The sequence below is a fragment of the Symphodus melops genome, assembly GCF_947650265.1.
Source record: "Symphodus melops genome assembly, chromosome: 8".
NCBI classification, from domain to species: Eukaryota; Metazoa; Chordata; class Actinopteri; order Labriformes; family Labridae; genus Symphodus; species Symphodus melops.
In genome coordinates this window covers 8,324,689-8,342,923 of record NC_136698.1, presented here as the reverse complement: position 1 = coordinate 8,342,923, position 18,235 = coordinate 8,324,689, and the positions used below count along the sequence as shown (strand labels likewise).

General features: G+C 38.4%; 1 protein-coding gene across 1 annotated transcript in view; it reads left to right on the top strand.

The window, feature by feature from the left end:
* Positions 1 to 18,235, top strand: part of homer3b (homer scaffold protein 3b) — a 43,985-nt gene that overhangs the window by 10,896 nt on the left and 14,854 nt on the right. The window contains exons 2-5 of the mRNA XM_079351350.1: positions 2,352 to 2,508; positions 4,685 to 4,816; positions 5,346 to 5,453; positions 14,546 to 14,679. Coding sequence (XP_079207476.1) covers positions 2,352 to 2,508; positions 4,685 to 4,816; positions 5,346 to 5,453; positions 14,546 to 14,679 — 531 coding nt within the window. The remainder of the gene's footprint in view (positions 1 to 2,351; positions 2,509 to 4,684; positions 4,817 to 5,345; positions 5,454 to 14,545; positions 14,680 to 18,235) is intronic.

Below are 18,235 nucleotides of genomic sequence, written 5' to 3'. Positions count from 1 at the left end.
CCACAGTGTGACCCTGTTGGCTTTTGTTAGCTCTATGTAACTGGCAGAGGGCCACGGTCATCTTGCGAGAAGTGCATTCGGCTTTACAGTACTAGTTCAGCCTTCAGCCGCCGTGGTTCTGTTTGATAAAATGGCTGATGCTAAGAAAGCTGGTGAGAGCTCAGCAAAGCGGCACCTAGTAATGCATTAACAAAATTGTTATACAACACAGAATATTATATATGCATGGTTGCAAACAGGTCACACTACTCCCCAGCAAGTAGGTATTTTGTCTCATGGGCAACAGTCCAACGGCAGAGTGTTTATCCCTGCAGAAATTATTCATATCAGATTGCAACATGATATTAGGCTGTATACAAAGTTATCTCACCCAGGTTATGTCTCCGGATTGAATACAAATACATACAAAAATATAAATCTCATGCCAAAAAGTTTTCTCTTTCCTTCCTTAAACTTTCCAAAAGTTTAATTACTTTAAAAAACGTACATTTGTAAGTATAAGCCTTTCAAACCGATTCAACAACCAATGAACCTCTTCAGTGTAGCCATGTAGCCACAGAATATAGACATCATGGAAACAATACAGACACACACACAGTCCTCCTGCAAACAGTTTACAAACTTGGCCTGAAGATGCTTGCAGAATCCTATTTGCTACAAATCCGGTAATATTACTTTACCCTGTCAGTCAACATGGTTCTTTGACTTGTCACAATCTGTTTGTCCAGTGTACATTGTCAATGAGGGGGAGGCAACAGTACTGTTTGTGATTTACGACTGCAGTTGCATTCATAGACCATCGGCCAAGGAGCACTAAACTGGCATCCCATACGTATTGTTGCTTTAGAGGATATCAGCTTTTTGTCTCTCAAAGATTATAATGTAGAAACGCTCTTTACTTGGGCTCATAACTTATAACTTAACTTATAGTTCAGAATGCAAGATGTCCTCGAGGCCCTTTTACTCTGGAAATTATTAGAGTAAGCATTAAATGATAATAAAAATCCTACAAACTGAGGTAGCCAGAGCAGCTGTTAGACTGCTCATTTTTAGGGTTTTTTTATGCAATTGCATTAACAGTCCAAATTAATTCGAATCCAGCAAATTTTGAATTCTACTTATTTTCCTCATAACAAGTTTTAAGATCCTTGAATACATCAAAGTTTATTTACAAATTAACAGCGGTAGAATACACTACATATCATTTGTATTCAGTAACTCCATGTTTTTCAGGTAGATCTATTTTTATATCCTCATTTGGGGATATTCTTTTACATCTAGCTGCTGCCATCCTGGACTTAATCAGCTTCATTGGCTGTGCTGCTGTGGTCTATTGTCAATTGTAGTTTCAGTAATCTGTGTGGAACAATGAGGTCTATTGTTTTAATGCAAATATACAGTATTTCAACCAAATCCAGAGAAAACAATGCGTCATATAGCTGGCGATGACCTATATAAATGATTATTTCTCCTGCTTTGAAAAAGAACAGTGCCTCTGCCCTGCTCACATTATCCTCATTAATGTCAGTGTATAATTGACTTTCAATGGGGAATTGCTGATTGCATATATTAACATTGTGCAGTGTGTATTAGCTGTGTAATGTTGCATGAGCAGTCCCTCATTGTCCTGTGAGCCTTCATCCTCTGTTAGTCCCATGTGAATGTGAAGTTCTTCAAACAGGGCAGGACAACTAATTGGACTGCTAGTGGTTAGCAAATCTTCATCTCTTTTTGCACCAATAGCCTCATTATATCAGGAGAGCATCAATGACCCCGGGGTCCTTACAAAAACACAATCACATTTGGAAATTGGGGTTATTTTTCACCCAATTTATAGATTTATCAGAGTGCACTGAGATGCAGAAAGGGCCCAAAAGTGCTTGACACAGTCAAACAGATGAACTAAATGAAATGCTAATGATGATCAGATAATTATAATGTTGGGTACAGATGTTTTAGCCTTTTGGCTTTGATAAGTATAAAAATGTAATATTTCCATTTTGCTCCCATTAAATAATATTTTTGGATAAAAGTGAATGCATTTTTCTCCTGGTTGACTTCCTTTTTTTTATCAAGACTCCCATCAAGATTCCCAACATTTTTACATTACATGCCAAAGCTCCTTGCCACCATTACAGAGGAGCAGCCCTGTCTCCACTGATCAACATTTATATACAACTAATTTGCTCCAGGCATAATATTTGGTGGGAAATGTAATGCTGTCATAGTTCACTTTTCTACTGAAATGATGATTAAATGTTTTGAATTTAAATGAATGAGTGTTTTGAATTCATGTGAAACTTAATCAATAAATGTTAATTTGTCCTTTTTTGGGGGGGATTTTTCTTAAGGGAGCAGCCCATCTTCAGTGCCAGAGCTCATGTCTTCCAGATCGACCCGGCCACCAAACGCAACTGGCTGCCAGCCAGCAAACATGCTGTCACCGTTTCCTTCTTCTATGATGCCAGTAGGAGTGTGTACCGCATCATCAGCGTGGGTGGGACGAAGGTGGGAGCCAATCACAATGATTTTTTTTAAATGCACTGAAATGTGCACATTATTCTTTTCAAATTGTTATCATCACACAAAAACCCTTCAGACATTTACAATGCCCTGCCCATTTCTATTGAACATTGTGCGAGTCAGGGGCTTTGTGTGTGAATTTTATATCAAGAAAGAAGACATGAAAAAGGTCACAAAAAGGGAGAGTTAGTTTTAAAGGTATTGGTTCACATTTGTTTTGTTTTTTTTAAAAGTCAGGGTTCAGTCGTTCAAGTGTTGTAGTCGCAGAATTTGCTTTTCTCAAGTATTATGTTTGGGCTGAAACAGATCAAACTGTTAATCAGCTCTTGTTCTTTTAAGATGTGAAATGTTAAATGGGTTACAAGTAAATCATTTCATTAGGTACTTTTAAATAATAGTCTTTCAGAAATTATTGATTCTGATGAGGTGTATTTCCCCCCCTTAATTTATTGTCTGTGAAATAAAGCCAGCATGAGTGCGGGAAAAATCTAATCTCATCAAATCAAATCTTCAGTGAAGTGCTGGAGTATACCATAATGTATGTTGTTGCACTGCAGTCGTTATATAATATATTCCTCATGTGGTATTAGTATTACAGTGGTGAATGGTATGGTATAAATCATTCCACCCTGACTTTCATCCTCTTCGGATAAAGGGGAAATACATCTGTTCTCTGTTCGCTTGCGGTTGTCATGGGGCGAGATTCATTAGTCAAAGTTTCATAAATTGTCAGCAGAATATTAATAAATTGACTCACATCAGCAGTGCAGGCTCCAAATAAACAGTAAAGCACCTGGGAATGCAAACACTAACAGCAAATCTTGTTAGCACCAAACTCAGAGAGAAAGCTGCACTTTGTAGTTATCAGCCAATTCAGCCAATCAAGCGCCCTGAGACTTGAAGCTTTTGGAGAAAAGACCAAAGAACTCCACTTTTGGCAACAAATCCACCTAATCAGACCGTTCACTGGAGAGAGGCACTGAACCGATGATTGCACAGCACTGCAAGCTTTTTAATTTTTATTAAGCTCTTGCTGTGTTGTGGTTGTTGGATAGTTTGTCTTTATTTGCATGCACAGTTCTCGAGTAGACCTCTGTGGAAGCTTTGAAATCTGAAGACTACATTAACTGCTGCTACAATAATACATCATTTCCTATGAGAGAGAAAGAAAACACTCACTTGTTTTCTGTGAGCTGCTGCCCGTTCGTTGTTGGTGAAAATCAGCCTATATTCAAGTAAATAATTCAAATCAGTTTGAACAGTGGACTGAAATTAATGTAGCATTTAAAGGTGACTCATGTACTTCTGCCAGTTCATGAAATTTGAATTCCCTGTCCCAGAAAATGACCTTCCTTTGAAAACAGTCTTTAAGCGTGTATCATGAAATGAATTTCTCTGAAAAATGCAACTGCAGCGCCCAACCTTGTTAAGATGGAATTGGACTTAATAGGAATCTTCATGAAAGAGTCTCTATTGCTATTGATGTACTTAAAGATACACATGATCAAGACCTACTGTAAATAAAATAGCAATATTGTTGACTATTATTTTAAACGGCATGTAAAGTGCAAATGATGCATTTAATCCAGTCATGTAGTCTGGTGGAATTCAAAGCTCCTGTGAAGAACTTGTGTTTAGGTCTTGAACTGTGTGAGTAGCGTTTTTATGCCCCCCAAAGAAATCCTCCTGCTGTATTTTCTAATGTCTAATGTTTGTATTTGCAATCTTTGTTTTGGGAAATGTAATTGAAGGATGTTTCTGCATAGCTGTTTCATCAGACACCTACGTCATGCTACAAGCATTAGAAATAATCAATGTTCTCGCCATGTGGTTTTAGTTTATACAGCATCAATTCTTGTCTGTTTAATAAACAGCCAAATGTCCTCACAGGAGCTTTAAAGTAAAACAAGAATATAATCATATGAACAAATGAAACAAACAAAATGTTTCCCTCCTCTCTGTATCTCTGATTTAAGACTGAACCTCCGTCAGTGTACATTATCAAAAGGAGTTTAAAATCAATCTCTGGTCCTGATCTGCTTTTATGAAAATCTTCTATTTCCTTTAGAATCGTGTTATTAATGTTCCCTCTTCTCTGTTGTGGAAATGTATCCCGTTTTTACGAAGTAAACATTACTTCTTTTATACTTTGTGTTGTCAGGCCATCATCAACAGCACCATTACCCCAAACATGACGTTCACTAAAACCTCACAGAAGTTTGGCCAGTGGGCCGACAGCCGAGCCAACACCGTCTATGGCCTGGGCTTCTCCACGGAGCAGCAGCTGCAGCAGGTGACCAACACACCAGGAAACACACATACACACCTCAGCAACCTGTAAACAGAGTGCTTCAAAGTGCCTTTCAAACATTAGATATTTTTCAGAGAGGGTATAGAGAAAAGGATGCACTATGTGAGCAGACAGCAACACTGATGTTGCTTTCTGCTCCATTTTAAATTCTTATTTACACTTCTATCCTGATTCTGTCCATATAATTTGTCTCTCCAGCATGCATTGTCAAACACAATTTAATGCAGATTGTTGTTTACTTCTCCAAGATTTTAGAAAAAACCTTTACAGAACACGAGTCTGCCAACTTCCACACTGTCTCTAAGCTGCTGACAAGACTGATTGTAGGAAAAAAAGCAGGTCGAAAAAGAGTCTAGGTTCACACAAGTGTGATGGTAATTTCAACTGATATTCTTCTTACCACTGAATGAAGCTGCATTGAACGCAAGTGCTATGTATGTTATGTTATGTATGTTGTGTTGAATTTTCACGGTTTTCCTGTCAGACAGAGATTGACTTTGTCCTTGTTTAGTTTGCGGAACAGTTTAAGGAGGTGAAAGAAGCGGCCCGTCTGGCCAGAGAGAAATCTCAGGAGAGGTTTGAATTAGCTAACCCTGCACTCAACATCGCTGCTCCAGAGGTAAAGCACCCTTCTTCTTCCTCACAGTTCTTGTGTGCTGTCCTACACGCTCAAGTGTATTTGCTATTTAGAGCAAATGTTACAAAAATCCAATGTATGCATATGTGATCAATTGTAGTGCATTGGGCTCAAGGATAGAATCACGATTCCAAAGTGATAAATGTATTCATGTCAAGTTCTCAGTCTATCATGATGCACCAGTATCCTTATGGTTATAGCACATCTTATGTACAGAGGCTATATTTTTTTAAAGCAAGTGGGCTGGATTTGAATCCAGCCTGTGTCTACCCCTCTCTCTCTCTCTCTCTCTCTCTCTCTCTCTCTCTCTCTGATCTCTTTCCACTGTCCTATTACCAAATAAAAGCATCCAAAGCCTAAAACATAATAGTCTTTTATAGAATTACAATAATGATAATAAAAATCCACCTCATGCTTCCCTGATCCGAAAAAAAAAAAACACTTCAGTGTTTTGAAACCTTCAAAATGATTTGGATTTTCCTGAGTATGCTTGACATTGTTTCTGGAAAGACACTGCTGTTGTGTTTGGTAAATTGAATTTTTAGATTCCTGTGGTACCGTATTTAAGGTTCATTGACAGGACAGACGGGCCTTACTCATAAATAACGCTTTTGTACTTACACATTGCATCCACATTAGCTTAATATTGGCGTCTCGATGTGTTATCCCACATTGCATTACAACATTGCAGAAGCATGAGACGCTCTCTGGCTCCAGAGGTTAAACTGCCACTGTTACGACCTCCGATGGCAGGTCAGCCACAGAAAAAAAAACTTAAAGACACAATTCTGCCTTTGTGCATTAGATATTAGATATTGCAAATGAGGGATTGATGGATGGATGGAGTAGGATGGATTTATGGAGATGGCTAGATAGATGGATGGTCTCTCGATAGTAGATGTGGATGGGTGGATAGATTGAGAAGGCTGGATGCATATATGGAGATTAATTGTATATGATGGATGAGTAAAATGATAGTTGGGAATTAAACTAAGCAAAATAAGATGTGATCTAATATTATGTACTTTGTATGCAGACATCATTAAGGGATGCCTTTAAATGACTACGCTGGAAATTGGGAAAGCTTGAAATGCAAGTGTTTGCTGAGTATTTCATCACAGCCTTTGAATCAGGATGAAGAGCAGGCTCAGGTTTTAGCTTAAGGAGGCGAGAGCTTATAGGGATATGATGGTCTGTCAAACTCCAGAGACAGAGCATCACAGTGGTATTATGATGAACTCTGTTTCTATTTTGAACATATACAAAATCACCAGGGATTACATGGATCCCCATCTGGCCGCTCCATTATCTCCCCTTTGGTTAACTCCATTAAAAGATTTCATGCATTACAAATGGAGTGAGGAAGCAGAAAGAGACTCTGGTGCTGAAGGTGTGTGTGTGGACAGTAATGGCTCGGATTGAGAGAAAGAAGAATGAGACAGAAGAACTAAGAGGAGATAGCAGGGACAGGGGGAGGAGGGGGAGCTTAATCATGTATAATTGATGGAATCTGGCTGCTGTTGAAATGACAATGGCCTTTATCCTGCCAGCAATGGTGATTTCTTGGTGAACTTGATAACTCTGTGGTTCAGTCGAGGAGGTCAAACATTTCCCTGCAGTGGAAACTTTTTTTTATCTTTCACATTATCTTCTTCACATAACAAGCAGCCCCTTAGAGACCTTACTCACAGAGTGGTATTTTGTGACATTCACTAATACACACCCTCTTTTTGTGGTTTTGATTTAATTGTACAAACATAGAGGAGACCGTGTCACATGCTCACTTTTGCAAAGCTTTAGAGCTCCTCTGCTCTGTTTATGAGATATTTTTGTCAAGTATTCACGTTAAGGGAGTGTTCAACTGACTGTATTTTATAAGTACAGAGATCCAAACAAAGAAGCACTCAGCAGCTCTAAGAGACTGCAGAGTCATGCTGCAAAGCCTGACCGCTCTAAAACTCTCAGATAAAGTATGATGTTGTTTTGAATGTGTATTAAGTGTTGCAGAGAGGACAGACTGAAAAATTGTTACTGTTGATATGAGGGAGTTTAGTACTATGCGAGACAAATGTGCAGTCTGTTCAGTACACACAAGACCAGGTTCACATCATACTGCTAGATATGTTCTCAGGCCTTTGATAATTGAGAACAGACTCCACACTGTTGTGATACAAAAACATTGTTTGATATACTCAGCTTATGCTAGTCACTAACCATGACATGTGTTCTCCCCTTGTTCACATCAAACCACAACTCAATATTTCTCCTCATTCTGACGAGTACCTGTTCTCTTTTACTGACAAGACCTGCATTTAGATCTGTGTTTATCATTAAATATTACCGTAAATTCCGGACTATAAGCCGCTACTTTTTTCTCACACTTCGAGCACTGCGGCTTCTACTCCGGTGCGGCTAATGCATGGATTTTTTATGGGGGACAATGAGCTTCTGCCGCAAAAATATTTGACTTCGTCACTTCGGATCTTAATATCAGTCATTTTGCGCTTCATGCACGCACCCTCATGATGGAAAACACACGGAGAAATACATATGATGCAGCTTTCAAGTTAAAGGCGATCGACCTGGCTGTCAAAGAAGCTAACAGAGCTGCTGCACGTTAAGATGACACTGACAGCGACAACAGAGACTGAGGAAGTGAGTAATGAAGTCATTCTGAGGCAGTGAATGGATGGACTTTTTCTTGTGAAATATATTACGGTCATCTTTTTCATCAGCCGTGTTACAGACACCGTCGGCTAGGCTTCGTATTGTAACGGTTCATGTTGTAAAGTCAGTAGTTGATAATGTGTTCATAATTCCGATTATGTGGAGAGTCAGTGAATGCACCAGCGAGAACGTGTTGAGTGGCTGTATGAGAGAACGCTGGGGGAGAGAGTTGGATTGTTACGGCAAGTTATGTGTTGCTCTCTGCTGTAAACGGCGTGGTCACGGCCGACAGTGATCGGGTTATTAAAAGTTATTATTTGAACGCTCTCGTCGTCCTTTAACGTCCGTACGGACGCTACAGTATTTGCGGATGTTACCGGTAGCCTACGTCTGTGTAAATACCTCTTGTTATAGCGTGGACACCTGCGGCTTATAATCAAGTGCGGCTTATATATGTACAAATACATTTATTTACTTATTTTTAGCCGGTGCGGCTTATATCCAGGTGCGCTCAATAGTACGGAATTTACGGTAATAAAAAATGACGACAGGAGAAAAAAGTTATTTTGCTACAGTTTGATTAACTGGAGTCTGTAACCTGCAAGTTGATCTTTAAGTGTAGAGCTGAAGTACACACAGAGTTTGGGGTCGAAGAGAGAACAGCATGAAAAGGTGTTACATCAAGTAACTAAGGTAACCAGCGACCCGTTTCTCTGCTGGTTATCACTGCAAAAAAAAAAAAAAAAACCCTAACAAAATGAGCACATCAACATTCTCAAAGACAAATTGACTGATTAGGCAGTCACACGCACACACACACACACACACACACACACACACACACACACACACACACACACACACACACACACACACACACACACACACAGACACACACCTGAATAGAACTGCAAGGTCAGGCAGCACGTAGTGTTTTCTAGACAACACAGCGGTCATTGATTTAGTGTCAGACGGTGCACACTGTGGTGTTGTGAAGCTGTTCTTGTGTTTATTATCACATTTTCTGACAAACAGACAACTGTACATTGTACAACACAGCACACTGCTGACTGTCTGAACCTGGGTATTCTATGAATGATAGCCAATCAAAGATGTGCCACAAAGTGGGAGCGCACAAGGTCATTGTGGTTGTGAACTACAGCCAAGTATTGATGAAAGCATCAGTGAGCCGTATACAAGTTGAGAGCTTCATTAAGGATTTCATCCCAAGCTGCAGGTTCTGTTTAAAGTTTAACACAAATGTCTGGTGTAACTGTGGGCAAAAACGATAAAACTATTTCAAAAAACGAAATAAGAAATACAACAAAAAATAAAAAAGGGGGAATCTATGTGCGTGAAGCCTGTTGTCCGGATATGACTTAGACCCTCTACCCATAAGAAACCGAAATTTCCAAACAAACAGGAAAAACATAAAAACTTAAAACAATATTAACTAAATAGAAATATTAGTAACCAAATAGAATCTGCGTATTAAGTGACTTGAAAGAACTGTTAAGCAACAATATATATTAAAACATTATGTATATGTTTCTATCAATAAAATGTCAGAAACACATAGATTTAAGATTCAGAAGAATGTTATGCTGCACATATACTTAAAACCACCACAGCCACTGTTGCATTGCATCATGAAAAACTGATAAACTTACAAGAAACGTTGGTCTACATAGTGATGGAAACAATCTTTATTTTCATTTTTGCTGTGCTTCCCTTACTTCTCCGCCCAGGGTATCAGTATGTTCTGCATCAAGTTCGGCTGGTCAGTTGCAGCCTGGTCAGTAAGCATCTCCTGCACAGCAGAGCTGAATGTGTGCAGCCTCGGGCTGTGTGTGCGGAGTACATATTCTGCCTCTAAAGGCAGCAGGGGATCAGCATGCAGTAAAGCTGCAGCTCTCAGGCTTATTTGCAGAGCTCAGAGATAAGATGGAGGAGGAGATGGAGAGGTTCACAGAGATAAAAGACAAAGAATGATAAACAGAGCGATGCAGAGAGAGTTATAGAACCAACAAGTGAAAAGACAATGAACCATTGAATGCAGCAGAATGATATATATCATATAATCACGTATTAGCATGTGCTTCATTGCATAGCTTTAGTGTAGCCCGTTTAGTGGGAAATGAACTCTTTACCATGTCATTGTGTATATCAAAAGAAGACAACTTCTACAAATACTCCTAACAAAAAAGAGGAGAAAAGGTCTTCAGATGCAAATGGAAAATTGCAAATTTTTCCCTTCAAGTTTATCGATTATGTTTTCTGCCCAAAATCCCCAACACTAAGATCAGATCTACAGTTTATATCCATCTTTATTTTAAGTGATTACTGACTTTCTGTTTTATATTAGTTTAAATAAAAGCGTGCAAGATAAAATTGGATTTTGAGCTCAGAAATGAGACGGTGGATACAGGTAACAACTGTCTTAATGTGTTGGTGATTCCTGATTGGAGCCTTCCTCCTCCTCACATTTATGGTTTCTATGCAGACAGAGAGGCAAACAAAAATTCCACTCATCAATATTTTAAATCACAGACTTGACTTTAAAACCAGCTAAAGAAAGTGTGTCTCTGTGTGTTTGTGTGTTAGTTAGTGGACAGATAGTTTAGTGGATTCTAAGTGAGCACCTCTGCTGCACGGACAGATGAATAAATAAAGCAGGTCTGTGTTCTCAATGATATGATGAGTGTGGAAACAGGAGCTTTTTAAAGGCTCAGGGAGCACATGGAAGGATGCTTGGATAAATAAGTAAACAGCGTGGATGTGCTTAAGTCCAACAGTGGTGCAGAGACGTCACATTGAAAGCTTTCTCAAGAAAGTTGTTTAATATTTGAAGTATCTGGGGTTCCATCCAGACTCCACTCTGGACCCCAAAAATATGTATTCTTGACGTCCCTGCTCGGGGTTTGTGGTCTAAAAACAGCTTTTCTTCACATGTATGGCTTTTGATACGGATGTCACTTTAATGTTTTGTCACTTTTGATAAAAAAAATATTAATAAAAATACTCTATCTGCACCAAGTGGGTTTCTAACGGTGCTGCTAGTTACTCTTTTCTGTTGTTGTTTCTGTACTTCCCTGTCATCATCTAGCATGAATGTAAAAGCTTTTGTGAATTCAGATCAAATAAAAACTATTTATTTATAAAATATTTCAGTTATCTCATAATGTTTTTTCTCTTTCCCCACATGTTACCCCTTCCTCCCATTCCTTGGTGCATCGTTGGACTTTTGTTTTTCCATCTCCTAGATATCTCAGGTATGTAAAACAAAAACAACACAAACCTTATTCATAAAGACCAAAGTCTTCTTTTGTATAAGGTGTTCTGTGGTTTTTCGTAGCGAGGTGTCTTCGTACTGCATGGACTATCTTGCTCAATAATTCATGCAGAGTTTGATTAAAGTTGACTTCAGACCAACTTGAGCTTCAAAGAGCAGCTGGTGTAGAGTAAAAGCTTTGTTAGTGATGTCCAGAGCAACACAAAAGCAATCTAATCCTGATATTGTCTCCAGAGTTTTCATTTTCGTCCTCATGAAAATGCTATAAACCTACACTTTTGGAAAATATAAAACGGAAATAAAAAAAAGACAATACTCAGATGTCCTTTTAAAACGGAAAAATACTTTGAACTCTGGCTGATTAGTTGTTTGTAGGCTCGTGCTCTTGTGTCTCTGACTTGTTTCTGCTCAGTCTGTTAGTGAACAACATACTGAAAAACTGCTGTAAATTCGTAATCCCATTTATGACTTATACATGATCCACAGTATGAATTATTCAGGGATATGCTCAGTCGATCCGTTGGCTTTGGGGCCAGACTGGAGTTATCTTGGCTTTGATTTTTTTCCCTGCTCTCTGGACTGGGTGCTCGTCCACATGAGTCAGGCTGTGCGTTTTATTTCAACATCATGCATAAGGACAGACAGAGCACTGCTGAGCTATAGATAATAAACGGTCCTCCTCAAGGGAACAGAGCCAGGCTTCCTCAAATTAATAATACAAGCTCTTTTCTACACTTGAGTGCAGGCTTCAGATGCTTCAGTGAGGCACTCACTCTGTGGTTGACAAGTTCAAGTTTTAGGTTTCCACTCAAGAAGAAAACAGAAGTCAGCAAGGGTTCAAAGTTTGGCCCAAGACAATTCATCTTCACGTTTTTTAAAAAGGAGACAGGGCAATCCTTAAGCCCACGTCCTCAAAATGTTCACAAAACTGCGTGATAATAAACCTCAACTCATTTCTGAGCAGCAGGGAGGGAAAATCTCAAAGCAGATTGGTTAGATGTGCCTGTGCCAGACTGGACTGAAGCCATCTGCATGCAATAATGTCATACTCAAAGTCTCCACTTCACATCCAAGAAATCAAACATAATATTAATATTATTTTATACTGTGAACTCCTTCAAAGGCAACCGTAAAACGCAGTGGAATAAGGCAAAAGCGTAAAAGGGTTTGAAAGCTTAACTTACTAACTCATCTGTATGAACTTAATGTAATGATGTCCTGATGTCCAGGCTGTAAGCAGGATACATGCTTATGTGAGACAACAACTGTGATGTCTCAAAAATGATAAAAGATGTTCAAACTAACTCTGTGATGTTAACAAGGTCATTCTACACTAATTGCTGTCTGAGTTATGTGAAGACACAAGTAGGTCTGCACTGAAGTGACTGACATTTAAACTGTCGAAGGACCACTGATCAATTTATCCAAACAAAAGTTTACAGTCATTCCTATTGTTGTATTCAGTTACTACTGTTATAACCAATGTAAAAGTGTTGTGTAAAAATGTTCAACTCTGCCGTTTAGATTATTTTGTAAAGTTTTACTTTCAATTGATTTTTAAATGTATTTCTTAGTAAAATGTGTATCACCATATATAACAACAACAATAACAAATCAATTGGCACATACGGATCTGTAGCTATTTCAGTGTTCCTTAGCTTTATCGCCAACACGATACTGGTCTCACTCACATTAATATCTTGTCATCTATTATGCCTAATTAATTAACATCCTCTGACAATTCTCTCTGCGAAGTGGCCTTAATGCAGCTCCTTCGTCTCGAGAAATGTTCGACAAAAAGTATGTTTTCTATAGTCTGCCGGACAGATTTTATTTAAAAAATCTGAATTTTTATTCAGACGATTGGTGAATCTCCCCTAACACATACCTGATATGGACTGAATGAATGAATGAGCAAATGACACCTGTTTCTGGCTCTGTAAGAGGAAGGAAGCGGTAAAAACTCCTGACCAGGTTAGGTTCACAGACTCAGTTACCATAGTAACAGACTTGGACCTCTCTTTCTCTCTTTCTCTGGTTTGAGTGACCTCTCTTTCTGAAACACAAAAAAACCCAAAGTTTCCCTCATCACATAGGTCAACAGACTCGGGGTTTGCACTAAACCAGCTTTCTGAAACAGGCCTCTGTCATTGAATGGACTTTAGTGTGAGCTTATTTGAGGATTATCTTAATCATTATTACCTGATCATCTTTAAAAAGAAAAATCCAGCTGACAATCACATTCCAACAACAGCTCAAACTAATTAAATGTTTAAATCAAAATACTTAGACATACATTGTGACAGCTATCAGGTGTCTGAAGTCAGAGAACTCTGAGACTACAGGTGGAACTCAGAGTTGAACCTGCCTTTCAGCCTGGTCGGGGTATCATATCTCAACAGACCATGTGCATATTTATCAAGCACGTAATCACCAGATGAACTCTTGGCATAAGAACTATTTCTGTTGAATCAGAGTCTAATCAGATCTGTGTAGCAGCTGGGCTCCACACACTATCTCTGCATGGAGCCCTCCTACAGGAGCCCAGATGGGACATGTCAGTCCCTGTCTGACTGTTTGAGCTCTGTCCTTGCCTGCTGCTGTGCCATGTCTTGGTTTTTTTTCCCTGATGACTAATCTGAACACCTTGACAGTAAAGAATCTCTTGAATTCAGCTTTGTCTTGTATCAACGGTGTCCACCATCTGACATCGTATTGTCATATTTGAACAATACATGTCATTTTAAACAGCCACTCCTGGAAAAATCATGTAGTGCAGAACAGAAAGCAGTAATTGTATTGTCCCCCATGCTCATGTTGTCGATAGGGAAAGTTTCTTGGAGAGGACTCTTGTCTCCTATAACAGGAAAAGTGCAGCGTAGTTGATCCGGATTTATTTTTGTAATCCCAAACAACTCCATACAAGGTTTTGTTTCTCCAGTTTATAGCACTTTAAACACAAAGGGGTTCTTGTGTTTCAAACCTTTCCTTTAGTTTCCTTTTTAGTAGGGTTAGTGCAGCTACAGAAGAACTTCAGGCCATATTAGCAGGGCTGTGACTGATTTCCTTTCAGCCTTACAACAGAGCGTATGTCTTGTTTGTGTGTTTGGTTCAGGAGTTGTCAGAGGACCGCCATTCTCCACCTTTGCTTACTGTCAACGGGCCAGAGGAGAAGCTTTTCCGCAGCAAGAGCGCCGAAGTGGAGCTGACAGTGGAGAAGGAGAGGGTCAAAAAGATGCTGTCAGAAGGGTAATGAGATTATTTTTCTTTGCTTCAGCAGAATCATTCCGCATCATCATGCCTCATGTTATCTTCAGAAAAGATGGCTTAGTAGCTTTTAGAACTGAAAGATCACCTAGTAATATATATTTTTTGATGCACGTGATTTAGTGAAGAGGATAAAAAGATTTGTCATAACTTATTTTTTCTCACTCAGTGAAGTTACGATCTTTGCTTAGAACAAAACATACAATACATATTATGAAATGATTTGGTAAATTTAGCAAAGATAAATCGCATTTTCCGCCTATTTCGCCCTGGTGAAAAAACCCTTCTAGATTCCTGCAGGTGCATTTGCTTGTTGTCTATCCTGCACCTCAATCCTCTGCACATTAGAAGGTACAAGCCCCAAAGAGAGCAGACAGACGACAGGCTGCTTCTGTTATTTTTTGACCAGGGTTAAAGATCAAGTTCTAACTTATGATGAAAAAAGAAATTTGTATGCATGATCTGTACGAAATGCATTTAAGGGCCAGTAAATGTGCTAGTTTTAATTCTTAAATCTGCACCTCCTGTATTTCTAATGTTGATTTCATAATCATCCTCCTAACACCCTAAACTAGCAGCAGAAGTTAAGTGAAAATGTGCAGATACTACTGGCCCATTTTTGGATGTTGAGTTAAATGTGCAAAAGACGTCTTACATGTCTCTTGTTATAACTCAGGGCTTTTACCTTGACGGGCCTCTTTAAAAGAAATTTGGTGCACAAATTAAGAGTACGCCCACTACTCCAGACATCATTATACCACTGCTTATTGTATTTTGCATTTACCAGAAGGACACTGAGAACCTTTTACATTTTGATGTAGCTCAAGTCAACATTGTCAGTGACAGGTAGTTTAGTTTTATGATACCTTTAGCCTATCAGTAAGCATTAGTATGGTTTTACCTTAAACTGTAATGGTAAGAACGTAAAGGAATGTTATTTGTGAAGATATTTATTCTTTATTTCGAACGATTATAAATGGATGAAAATGAATTAAAAATTGGGGAAAAAAATGTCTATATAATAAAAAGCCAATTTCAATATAATACACATTTCACTTGTTCAAAGGGGGATATGAAGACGCTTAGGCCTTTCAAGTCCTGTCCCCATTCTTCACTATTAAAAAAATGCAAGTCCAATAAAATAAACTAAAGATACATTTATGCCTTTTGCTTTCCATTGCTTTTTTTGCTTGAATTTGACAGTACATGCTGTAATACATTCTTAATGAGTACATTAATGAGACAGCGTACTTAACATCTGTTTAATATTATTTAATAATATTTATTCGACATCATAGAGCAGAAAGACTAACAATGGAAACACAAAGAACAGTGTGCTCTGTGAATTTACGCTCAAAGCTTCTTATGTTTATAATGAATGCTTGGCCAGTAGAACGAGAATAATGACATCAATCTTTAATAATAATGCACCAAAAAGTTAGAGCCGCAGCCCGCAGATGAATATGAGAGCCATGACATGAAATGAAAGTTTCTACAGAGGCTATGATCTCTCAACGCGTCTACAGGAGCAGAGCAGTTTAAAGAGCTCTCCACAGTAACTTACTTACTCCAACCACTTTATACATGTCTTCTGTTTGAGGAGAAAAGAAGGAGAAAACAATTAGGCTACAATATCATTTAAAAAAACAATGACATTATCATTGAAAAACAGTTAGAAGTCATTCAACTGATCCAAAGGTGCATATCGGGAAAAGCTTCAGTCTCCCTGTATTTGTTATTTTAACATTCAAGATATCAAAGTCTCTGTGGGAATTGCTAACTTTTATACAACAGTTACTTCTGACCAAGTAATCTGATTGGACAAGATGCCTCGATAAGTGTTCATATAAACTACATTGCCTCTGGGACTTTTCACTCAGTTTATCATTGGTGTAGTGGTGCCTAAACAAGTGGGTATACTCATAACTTTTGTGTCCAGGCCAGCAGAGGATTATCAGCCTCAGTTATTAACAGTCTATTAAAGTACTAACGTATTAGTGGGCTGTGCATACTCTGCACTACACCACTGGTCGTAGCCTAATCTTAATGAGCATTACTTTACACATTTTACACCTCTGAATCACACAACACACTCTTATTTCACTGATGACATGATTCATTACAAATAAATGAGCATAAAACTAAGAAGCTGGTCAGTTGTTACCATGGAGACCAACAAGATGGCAAGAGTGAAGGAGTGTTTGGTGGTTTAAAACTGGCTACAGTCCAGTTTCAATGAAGCCATGGAGCTAGTTGAGATAGTTGGTGGAGCGAAAAGTAATGTAATATTTATTTGCTGCTTTTAGAACAGTAGTATAAAAATAATATCATACTCTTAGCTGGGATGTTTTTCTTATTATCAGCACTGCTGGGTTCTGTCATAGGCACATCACTCATCATATTTCATTTCAAGTATCTTCTTCAGCTAAGCTGGTATTCATTTAAATATCACATAAAGTCATTAAATATAAAGTCTGCCTCTAGCATTAAAGTTATCATGTCATCTCTTGCCACTTATTCATCTACGGAAAACTGTTTTCAGGTGATTTAAAAAAATAAAATAATTAACAAACAGAACAGATGACCTGCACAGCACAGGGAGCAGGTTTTGTAGTGCCAGACTTCAGGATTTATTCAGCAAACAACAGAAACTGTTATTCATCCACATAGCAGACAGCTGGCTTTCTGGAACAATTGCTTCTTTTTGACACATTATCAAAGAACTGACAGCATGAAATTAAATATATTTTGTAGATTGGAAATATTTGTATCTCAGCAAAAAGAAGCATTACAAGCTCTCCGCCTCAACCTGTTCAAGTCAATTTGTGGTCAAGATATAGTTGCCTTTTTACAAAATCAAAATTTAAAAGTTTTCTGACAAGTGTTTTGGTGGTAACAATGAATACAAATAGTGTAGAAATGGTATTTAGCAGCATTAAACACAGATAATCAACAGAATCAGTAGTTCCTTGTGGTTTCTTAGTGACTCTGCTCTCTATCCATCTGCAATGTCATTGTTTTTTTTACTCCTTTTTTCAGAAAAAGCATTAAGCTTAAAAGCATTTATGTGTGCTAAATGATTAGCACCAAACGGTAGATTTAGCAACACAGTTAGCAACTGGCTTGTTAGCAAAGTGTTTCAATTAGCTGCTAAAGGCCAGATACAACCCACGTCCAATTGGACCTATATTCTTGAAATAGTCTAATAGATATGTTCTAGTGACCTCCAATCACAGTGTTGGAAGTTAAGCATGAACTCTTGTTAAGGATATTGAGAGACTAAAAGCAAGGAAACAAAGTTGTCTTAAGCAGCAGTGAGTGCTGCTAAAATAAAGAAAAAAAGTGAGTCACTGCTTTAAGATTGAACCATTAGCTTGAAGTCCAGTCTGCTTTAAAAACACCCCGCAGGTTCTGTCTTGGTTCTGTGACGTGTGTGTGTGCGTCTGAATGCAGCCTTTTATTATCATGATTAAGGTGCCTATTGTCTTGATGACAGATAAAGTTTGAGGTGTAGAAAGGCAGTCCAAACTAAAAGTAT